Source organism: Choristoneura fumiferana, chromosome 6, assembly GCF_025370935.1.
Source record: "Choristoneura fumiferana chromosome 6, NRCan_CFum_1, whole genome shotgun sequence".
NCBI lineage: Eukaryota > Metazoa > Arthropoda > Insecta > Lepidoptera > Tortricidae > Choristoneura > Choristoneura fumiferana.
Window position 1 is genome coordinate 19033331 of NC_133477.1, and position 11695 is coordinate 19045025.

Below are 11695 nucleotides of genomic sequence, written 5' to 3' on the forward strand. Positions count from 1 at the left end.
GCTTATTAGCACTTTAATAACATTATTATAAAAGATATATTTTATGTTTTTAGGAATCTGTTTACCTTTTCGCTTTGACGTAAGAATGTTGGTAAATTGATGACAGAGCTAACTTTGTGAGCCTGAGATAAATCAGCGTTCATCTTCGTTGCTGCCTCTAGATTTTCCGCTTCAGCAATAGAAGCGACCAATGTTGTGAGTATATATTCAGGAGTTTCGCCACTCTTCATTAACGTTTTCAGTTCTTCTGCGCCGGGATACACTGACTCGCCTCCACCAGACTTGGCAGACTTTGCAGATATAGATATTGTACTGGACGCTCTCTTCGCTTTACTTAATTTCCTATTTTTTTTCTGTTCTAGAATTAGCCATTCTGGATCTCTCATAACTGCACCACAAACGCACACATTAAGTACTGTTCCAGCTAAGATGAGTAAAGCGCCTCTCCATTCATATTCTTCTAACAGGTATGTCGTCAGTGGTGAGTAGAAGAATGTACCAAACCCAACGCCGCATGAGCCTAAGCCTACAGCCAAGTTCCTTCGCTTCTCGAACCAATACGCTATAGATACAACAGCGGTAACATACAAGAGACCCATACCCAGACCAGCCATAAGACCATAGGTCACATACAGAACTTCAACCGAGTTACTGAAAGAAGCAGCCACAAAACCGATTGTAGAAGCTATACCTCCTACAATTGTCATTTTTCTGCATCCATAGCGATCTACAAGCGCACTCATTATAGGCCCAGCTATAAGTGGGACAGATATAAACAAACTGCCGATAAGCGACGTCTTGGCTTCTGAAGAGTCGAAGTACTGTACAAACTTTTCGTGTATTAATCCATATGAGAAAGCTAAACCGTCGGCGACGGTCGCGATCAGGAACGAAGCGAACACGACTACCCATCCCCAACCACCATCAGGTATCTGCGGGGCTTGGTCCTGGAGCGGATTACTCGAGCATATACTATCGTCGTCTCCCAAACCCAGGAACTTAACCCCTTCATTCGTCGACGTGGCATCTTCATCCTTCTTACTGTAAGCTACAGACAAATTGTCTCCATCTTTACCATGGTAAGCATTCGTTTTCATAGAATTAACCGTGTTAAGATCTCTTTTATGTTTGTCTACATCATTTTTGAGCTTCTCGTCAACAGCCGCATCTATATACTTGATGTCGTTGGCTTTGTGAAGCAGCGGAGACGTAGTCTTCTCCTCTTCAGACGGTATTTTTTGTTCATACTTGAATGCTTTCTCTTTCCCTGGAATTCCATTTGCGTGGGCTCTTTGTGAGTCCATTAGTTTCTTACGCAAGCTTGTTTTAAGTACGGAACTAAGTACGTACTTAAGTGCTAATTCACGCTCCTAGAGCTTGATTTCTACCAGATTAGGGTACAAAACCCGAGAAGACGTTCTACGTCCAGGAGACTGTTATTTCTCTCGACCAGTGTCTTAATCTTGGGTCTCTGGCCGAATACCGACAAGGTCTCTTTGAGATACAAAGTGTTAGGGCGCAAGGGTTGTAACTTGTCGGGTTCATCAAGGACCGGCTAGTCCTCGATTTCACACTTTCGAAATGGTCACTTTTTTTGTTTTCACGCGTTCTACTCCTGAACCCTCTAAACCTTATTGACATGAAGATTTAAAGTTTCAATGAGTCCAACATTTCAAACTGGTAATGGCAGGAACACAATCTGAAACAAAAGAAAAAATAATAAGTCACACTTTTATCATGTACAACTCTTTTTAAATTGTTAAAGGGTATTTCTTATGCTGTGGTACTGGCAACCCTGGACTTTTTTAAATCGCTAACAGCAATGGCGCCGGCGCCAAGCCTAATCAGTTTTAAATAGGTAAGTAACAAGAAAAGTAATAATTGTTTTAGATACAAGTTTATTATGACCCAATAATAAATGAACCGTGATCCATGACGACGTTAAAATTAATAACCTACAATTCGTTCGTACGAAAAACTTCGTAAGTATAGAATACGTAAAGAATAAATACGTTGTACTTTAGGTATACCTACACTTATTTATTTAGTAAAAAATGCGGCAGTGCACTAACCTTTCAAGCATTAAGTTTACGTTTAGGAGTTCCTCAATGTTACTGCCGTGATACAACTACGACCTATATCATGGATAAATCGAAGTAGGTAGAGGTATTTAATCTACAACGTTCATTATATTTGTAAGTTTGGAAATTTGAGAATTATTCATGCTATCAGATTGGGGCACAGAATAAGGTAATGACTAGTACAAGTATTGGGGTATAATTTGGCACACTTATTTACAAGCTTTTATTAAACTCGCAACTTTCGTATGTAAGTTATTAGTCTTGCGGGTCGTGGTTTGTAAAATTTACAAACTATTTTTCAACCACTTTCCTGGTATTTGATTGAGCTGAAATTTGGCATACCTAAATAAGTGAACAATACAATCATTTGGCAGTGAAATTACGGTAGTCATTCAAGATCGTCTCCACAGGACGGAACTCTTCAACGCCAATGCTTCTGAGGAAACACTGATATGTTTTTAACCCACATTAATTATAATAATCACTATTATGTCAATGTTCGATTAGGCAAATTACTTATGAATTGCCAATTACATAATGATAATAGCCCGTTTAAATTGTAAACAAATGTTAAAAAGTCAGATAATAACTGACATAATTTTATATTATAATATTTTTTTGCAACAATAACACAAGACATAATACTTAATGTTTTCGAGTTGCGGCACTTGAATAATTTTAAGTGTTTATTTTTATTGTTTTTCCGTGTCACAGTATATATTAATGTTCTGTAGTTATCTAACTTATTTTCACGTTCCGTGTTGAAGGTAGGTACTTATTAGAAAAAATAGTAGTAAGTACAGGCCTTATCAACATCGTCTGCCGTTTTATTAACTTTTGAGGCGTACCTATAAAATATAAATATATAAGCTACGCCAAAAACTTTTGTATAAAATTGTCAGATAGCTGACAAGGTACTAAAGTGTAAAGATATCTGCGAGCTTGACTGTACCTACGTCAACTCTCCATACTAATTTAATACCTCCGCTTAAAACGTATTCAACGTGAACACGCTTAAATAGGTCAGCCCCAAGGCCTTTTCAGGCCGTTTTCAGGTGACGATAAATCTTCCGGACGTTAATTATCTAAGTATAGCTAAATAAATCAAATGGACTAATGCTTAATAGCGAGAAAAAAACTAATAACAGAATCAACAAAATATCATGTATATAGACGATTTAGTAAAGCAACTAGATGCAGCCTGCTTTACACTGCTTAAGTGGCTAAATAAGAAACAAACAAGCTGAGATATGTGGTGCATAGGGGAAATTCGTGTGTAGCGGTATAGCACGCGGTACGGAATACCGAGGACCTGGGTTCGATTCCCAGTGTTGGTCTTATTTTTCTGGTTTTTCTGTGCATCTATATTTCAGTTTGTATTTTCAAATGAGAACAAACTTAGAACAGGTGAAAAACGCTCGACATTGTCATTTTAAAGTACAGTATCTCAAAAATGGCTGAACTTATTCTTATGAAACATAGCTAAGAACCACCGCAAAGAATCATATAGCATATAGCGGCATCCCTTTCGCGACTTAGCGTTTCAGTTTCGGACCAGAGACAATATCGGTCTTCCATTCACTTGTAAACCATTGAGACTCAGCTCTGAGAAATAAACGTCGTGGTACCAATTTCGACGATTCAGTTTAGGTGCCTAAATTGAACTGCTCTGCGTTTGGATCGTTTATGAAAAGATCATGGTAGGCCCCCAGCTTGCAGCACCAATGTTTCCCTATTGAACTTAGGTATCTCTAAAAACGAGAACTGCTTTCCCAAAGCGCCTGGGAACTCGTTCGTAATTCTAATGTTAAGAGTGTCTAGGGCGGCGGCGGTTGCTTTACAACAGGTGATTCACCAGCTCGTATCGTATTCTCTCTGTCTTATGTTTTTTTTTTAATAAGGGGAAATCGGGCAGTCGGTTCACCGGATGAAAAGCATCGCCGCTTCCGATGAACCGAGGACGTATTGCCTAACTTTTCTGAATCGCGATCACTATCAAATGACAGTTTTCGCATACAAAAAGCTTCATTTGATTGCGATCGCAGGTGTCAGAAACGTTAAACTATACGGCCTCAGGACACCCGTAACAGTCTCAGTCATTTTTTAAACGTTCCCAAGCAAGTAACAAAATGAAGGAATTCAAATTTTAATAATATCTCAATCAACACAACGTCAAGAAAATACCGAGTAGGTACTGCCTTTTCGCAAAGTAACGTTTGGCAACCTGTTTCATTTCGCAAACTCTAAAACTGTAAATATTTCAGGATTTCTTTCAGGGTCATCGTGTAGAACCCTTTAGGTTAGGTTAGGTTAGTTTTATAAATATCCTGAAATATTTAGTTTCAGAAATATTAAACAGTTGGGAAATGAAAGGTTGCGAAATGAAACAGGTTGCCAAACATTATTCGCCGAAACATTAGTAAACAAGAAAATACATATTTGGTAGGATAAACTGACGAACATACCGCAGTGATAACGTTGATAAAATGTAACAGTAAATCAGGCAATCACTATGACGAATGAAAACAAAAATCACAACAAAAACACTTAAGTCTGAAAACAGCAACAATTAGTAAACTTTACAAAACATACGCACTCTACTGTGAAAATTACGTCAGCTAAATGGCAACTTCACATCTGTTTTAGTTACCTTTTATACCGACGTTTTATATTTTATCTATCGATATCATTTGATAAGGTTGTGATAGTAGAATCTATCAGATATAGGCAAGTATTGTGGACTGACGCACTCCGCTATCGATAAATAAATAAAAATCTAGAATTCCCGCCGATATGGACGTAAAGATGTACTTAGAGATAATTATTGGCATAAAAACTGCGGGTAAGTTTAGTGATCGCAGACATCGCCGACTCTGTAAGGCATATATATTAATAGTTGATCGCTGGCGGTTCACACTGCTGGCAGCGACAAGAGCTATAAAACTCGCTGAGCTATAAAACTAGCTCAGCGATACTCGCTCAGCGCTGTTAGCATGGCGGCCGCCCGGCTCGAGCGAGTGGAGCGAGTAATCGCCCGTCGTGCTCGAACACTCGCTTTTCACTGCTCGCCCACTCGTTTCTAGTTAAGTAGACAAGGGTACTGCTGGTAGGTAGTAGAGCGAGATGTCTACACCGCTTCCGTGCCTATCAAAAGGCGCCAGCATAATTTTATTTTGCACTGGAAACTGGAAAATGGCGACCCTTGCCATCTGGCACCTAGACCACTCCTCTTGCTCTACCCTGAGGTCGGCGCTGCTAGCTAGCTAGACTGGCCAGCGAAAGCTGTCCACGGAAACCGCGGCAAATTAAAAACCGGCCAAGTGCGAGTCGGACTCGCGCACAGAGGGTTCCGTACAAATATTTTCTTCTTATATGATGTAACTAAAAAAATATGCTTTTCGCAAATTTTCCTTTATCTGTGCTATAAAACGTTGCTTTGCACCAAATTTCAAGATTCTGAGTTCACGGTATAGGTTTTGATTCCCTGAACCAATTTAGAAAAAAACAGTATATAGATAGTTTGAATCCTGGGGAAGGACATGGATAGTTTTTATCCCGTAAAATTGAGTAGTGTCTGCGGAAAACGATAAACGAGTTCTATGCTAACGGAGTCGCGGGCTACGGGCTAGTTTATATCGGGAACTAGTATTAGGTTGGGAGTAGTCATTAAGAGTGTAGAGAACCGTTCCACATGACGCAGAGCTTTTTAATTTTGTTTACCTAGCCAGAATTTACAGGCCACATTTTAAATAAACTCTTCATGAGAAACCGGCGGCCAACCGTAACGACCGTTGTAAAGCGTCAGGTAAACAACGGGGTAAACTCAGTAAACTGCAAGGTCGGGTATAATCTAATCGTCATTAAAAACCAGTTCAAACCAAACAAAAACAGTTGCAACCGTGTCAATGTAGTTCTTGTGACAATGAAGTTACCTGCGCGGGAAAATTAAGACGATTCAACTGGCAGAATACGACTCAAATTCTATGATCGAAAGACGTAGGTCTTACGAGAATCAACTTAGTTCTTTTTCGTTTTTTTTAATGTAATGTAATGAAAATGTTGTTTTTTATTTACAAACATTATTCATTAATATTACATAATAATCTTATCGTTACGAATTCCTTGTCTGCGATAGTGCAAATCCATCGATCATAAGATTTATAAGTCTAATGCATACCTAAGTGTTGCATGCAATAAATCATACTCGTAATTTTATATCACCTATGGAAAAAAGTAGTAATTTCAAGAAGTGGTCATTTCAATAAACGGTCATTATAATAAGTAGTCCTAAACCGCCGAAAGGGCAGGACGGGCCATCGACTTGAACCTCGGTACTGGGACACGTAGTTTGGATGACAATGCAAAAGTACAGTCAACAACAAGTACGTATTATCAGCAAAAAAATCTTGTATTCAAAATGAAACTTGAAAAAAGTAAAAGATAAAGATAAAAGATAAAAATATTTTATTTGCTTAAACATGAGTAATAGTTAAATACAGTTGGTACACATAAAAAAGATAAGAAGTCCTACATGTTTTACCTTGCGGCGTACAAATTGTTTATTGCAGTAAAAGTGCTAATGCAAATAAAAATAAAAGAACTCCATACAATAATACAACCCTCAATCTACAATACAAAAAACCTATTAAAATGTCAAAAGTGATATTAATGTCCATTTCATTGGTAAGAAAAATTAGTTAAAATCAAAATTTAAGATTAAAAATTAAAACATGCATTATATGCATGTATTTTTTTAATAATTTTAAATTTCTTGAATCATAATTGTTCATAGCTATTTTTAAGTGTGTAATTTTTTATATGGTAGGGGAAAACTAGCAGGAGGGTCACCGGATTGAAATCATCACCGTTGCCCATGGACCCCCATAACATAAGTTGAATTGCGATTGTATGTGTTGGTTGCGGTTGCGATGGACTTGTTGTCTTTAAGGTCTAAAGAATTAAGATTTTATTTTATCCTAGTCCAGGCACCTATAGATGTGTATTATTTTCATTTATTCTGTGTTTGTTTAGCCTATTAGTTATATCTGTCAAATATGCTGTAAAGTTGATAAAGATTTTATTAATATTTAGAAAGAAAGAAAATACCTACATTTATTCGGAAAAGTAACTTATAGTTTATAAGGTCAGTTATCTCTTTAACTGTACTAACCATTAAATAAACTGTGATTTTAGTATGCAGACAGTCTAACCTAACGCATCGCAAAAGGGCCTTAACCTCAATAGTACTGGTAATCCCTGAGCAAAACCTTTGGCTTCTCAAGCGAATACCTATTAATAACGCCCTTCCCTCTCCCTCTGTCTTACAGATTTGTCGTATGCTATCCCTTTCGAAGGCAGAATATCGTACATGTTTTGCTTGTCTTATTTGTAAGGTTTACACATGAAGTGTTTAAAAGTTTAAAATGTGACAATATCTTTATGAACTGACTTTTGCACGAGGGCGTTGCATTTTATTTATATTATTAAATTGAATTCTACTATATTTTATTTATATTATTAAATTGAATTCTTCTATATAGATCTTGTTAAGTACAAGGCCGGGTTTGAACTTACGACCCTCAGCTTTAATGGGCAAAAGATAAAACCACAGGCTAATTGTATTGTAACAGCTCATTATTAGTTATTTTAATATTTTTACTTGTGCCATGTTGCACTCAACCAGCGGACTATGTAGTCTTAGAGCAACGCGGGCTTCCTACCGGAAGGGAGTAGCCATTGGCCGCATTCCCCTCTGTCAAAGTACAAGCCCAACTGGGCATACGAATTTTATAAAACAAGGCGCGCTCGGATTTCAAACTAGACCAAATTGAGTCGCACGAGTGAACGCTGCAGTGTTAAAAATGCCGAATTGGTCAGTTTTCTGATGATATGGGACTTAAGTCATTTTTCGAATATGGAACGTCGACTTTACCATACGGACACATTATTAACATATAACTGGTCATCTTCTTAAGCTTTTTACCTATACCTAACGGTGTTTTAATAAGCTAATCTCTTATCATTTATTGAATCAGGCGTTACTTTGCGGAGGTCCATATCAATGAACTAAAAGAATTTCCTTGCTCACCCGCGACCTTACTAAGCTAATCTCTGCTCAAAATACTACGAAACGACATCTACAAATATATCTATGACAGGACCGACCTCCGAGACGTCTGAAAAAACTGTCTCCTCTATAATTAGACAAACCTTCGGTTTACGTAAGTCAGAATTTCTGTAAAACGAGACGCAGCCCGAGACTACTGGCCACCGTCCAGGTTTTAAAACCGTACATTCCGAGATTTTACTAATGATAAACTGGATCTTACTCAATAATAATAATATACACTTTGTTGATTTAGGGTGGGCAGCGTCCGACGAGATATAAACGGAGCAGTCGCAACGGTGTTTTGGCGCATAATACGTAAAACGTTACTCAAGGAGTAAAATAACAGTCAAGGAAACTAGAAAGGGATAATTTTCCATCGTTTTATCGGATAAGTTAGCTTAAGCTAGTTGAGAAAACAATATAATAAATACTAACTTTTCCGACAAAATATGATGGCAAAAAAACACTTCTTTTCAGTAAAACCACGGAATAAGTAATACTTACTTAGTACCCACAGTAAAACTGACCCGTAATTACCCCTATCCGCACCTAATGAAAAGTGCAGATGAGGTCAATCAAAATTGTAGGTATACTTCAATGGTATTATCAATTCCGTTGTTTTTTTATGTGTGCTACCACAAAACTCCGTTATTTATGAGCCGTTTTTTATGTTGATAGATAGATATAAGTACTCGTACGTAGATTTATTTATTAAGTACTTGGTCAAAATTACATTACATTCCATATGAAATGTCAAAATATAAAGAATTCACAAAAAGATCGTCAAAAATAAAATTAGAATTAAAACAATGGATCCAAATAAAATAAAAAACAAATTTTAAAAAATACGGAAATAATAATACTTATCTCGATACCTAAATAAAATCATGTCAAAGAAAAAAATTATGAAATACACACGTATTCCACACAGTCACAGAATGTGAAAAATTACAAAAATTAAAACAAATATAAACAGAAAAATAAAAAATTAAATATAAACATTATAGTACTTAATGGTACAGACAAAATAATTTTCAGTCAATTACTTACACTGTACTCTTTTACTGAGTAAGTACAGTGATATGTCCAAAATAAGCTTCTTGAGTCGGCGTCCGAATGTTTCGCCCGAAAATTCGTTTTTCAAATCTGCGGGTAGTTTTTCGTAAAACCTAGGGCCTATGACGCGCGGGTTTTTGTCGAGCAGCGCCAATCGCCGTGGTACCGCTTGCAACCGTCCGGTTTGGCGGGTTATTCCCGGGATATAGACACGTATGAGTGCGTGTATGTTGCGGCGAGTAACCATTACAATATATGAAACGAGAATACTTCCGATTAGGTCCCATTGTCACCAAGTCAGGATGAGGGATCCTAGGGAAACCGCGGGAACTCTTCAAATATTATAGGGACACCTATGGTGATTCATTTGAGTATATTTGGTAGTGTTCTTGTAAATATCCATTTGAAGTGGAATTGATGAAGAAGACCACAAATTGCCACTGAAACTATTCAATAACCGGGGTGAGATTATACTCACGTATATACTTATCATCAAATGAGCAAAATAGTCGCCTATTGGCTTGGGTCCTCGGCTTTAGAAGGCAAAGGATAAACGCTGTACCGTATAGCTCGTAGCTCTTTTCTCTCTTAAATCTCACGCGCGTAACTTATACGGCACTCAACTACGATTCCAGTTTTATCGACCGTGCCAGTTGTATTATAATTTTGGCTCAAACAAAATAAAAGCTAGTCAATTTCGCTACCAAAGGTACTCGACCGAAATACAAGAGATATAAAACACTGAAGATTCTAAAATAAAACAATAAAATAATCATTAAACTTATTCATAGGCACTTTTCACGATAGATATTTATTTCCTGATAAACCTGTCGGTATCGATCGATATATCGATATTACTTTCTCCACCCTAGGCTATAATAATATCGATATCACCTCTGACATCACTACAATACCCCTGCCCCCGACCCGCATCGTGCGATAGAGAGAGTTGCCAGTCCTGGAGGCGATTGCCTACTATTTCCTTCTGAAACATTGTTTCGGGCGATAACGTTCCCCCCCCTTAAACTTTCACGAAAAGAGACGATTTGATGTCATTCGAATCAGTACATCTTAATCTAGGCTGTACGTTTTTCTTTTTATTAATTCAGTTTGGTTAAAACGTCCGAGGTAATTTTCTAGCAAAATATAGATATTTTAGATGCTTGTAACTTTTGTTTTAACAATATTTCTTTAAAATGAAAACGTACGGCCTTAGTTTTTTATTATATCTACAACATATACAAAAATATTAAAATTGGACTACATTTAAGGGCGAAAAACGTTATCGCTTTTTGTATGAAATGTATAGCTACACAATCCTCTTAAAAATCTTAAATGCTAATAAGTGTATCTTTAGCCTTGACGTCATATTTACCGTCTCAAAATGTCCAACTCGAAACGGCACAAAACAAATGTTTGCGTCAATCAGGAGATTTGCCTTTTGAAGAACCGTAAACATATTCAGTAGCCTCTAATATTGTCATTAGCTTGTGTTCAAAGATTATGGTAATTTATTTGGTGCCGTGACGATTCAATGTGTAAAACGAATCAGCCAATCCGTTATAGTGTAAGACTGAATGTATTTCTAAGAAAGAAAGAAATATTTATTTCGTTTCCTCAGTACCATTACCTTTACAGCAGGGTTTCTCAAAGTGGGGTACGTGACCCCTAGGGGTTCGCTATTCGACGGTAGGGGGCTCGCGACAAGGTTTACGTGATGGTGGCTGCAGACTGGCAGGATGATTAAGATTTGTTTTTGGAGTCTTTATGTATTTTTTTATTATATTATCGTTGATGATTGAAATAAAAACTTAGTTTCTCCAACAGACAGTTTTATTACTTTCTTGGGGGGGGGGGGTGGGTTCGCTGTCGTCTAAACTTTAACAGGGTACGTGGACCATAGTTTGGGAGAAACCCTGCCTTACAGTAATAAGACAAACATTAAAGACGTCTTGTAGGCTTTTTTAAATCTCGTATGTTAGCTTAAACTGACAGTTTTTGTATGGATCGGACAGGACTTAAGACCCACCTTAAACCTAGAACTTGTACTATTACTTATTCTGTGACTATAATTTAAAAGCCTGCAAGATGGACTAAAACTGATACTAAAACTAAGGTAAGTCTGGTGTGGTAAGTGCTTACTGTAACCACTTGCTGGCTGCAGTACGAAGGGCCGGCTCGACCGGGTTAGTACCCCACACTCCCGCAGGAATACCGGCGTGAAATAGTAGTTTTGCTACTGTCTTTCGTACGTGATCGGAGGCCCAATAAAAAAAAATAAAAAAAGCTACGTTGATGACGATGACACGACAGGAAAAAAGTAAAACGACTCCAAAAAATAAAAAGTAAAACAGTAAAAAAAATGGAACCGACTACGATCCTGAAAATTTTTTCTAGGTAGTACGTCGAAGTCGGTGCCTCAGCCCAGGCCAGCAGGAATGGAACAGTC

The 11695-nt window shown here is 37.5% G+C and overlaps 1 protein-coding gene across 2 annotated transcripts in view; it reads right to left on the reverse strand.

Moving 5' to 3' along the window:
* LOC141429266 (monocarboxylate transporter 14-like) overlaps window positions 1-11695 on the reverse strand; it is a 69726-nt gene that overhangs the window by 3392 nt on the left and 54639 nt on the right. Inside the window, exons 1-2 of one of the 2 annotated variants that reach the window (XM_074089547.1) lie at window positions 4547-4638; window positions 66-1699 (exon numbers count right to left, since the gene is read on the reverse strand). In XM_074089547.1, the coding sequence (XP_073945648.1) occupies window positions 66-1304 (1239 nt within the window). In that variant the 5' untranslated portion in view covers window positions 1305-1699; window positions 4547-4638. Of the gene's footprint in view, window positions 1-65; window positions 1700-4546; window positions 4639-11695 lie in introns of those variants that run through there. The other variant, XM_074089545.1, reaches the window with a different exon arrangement.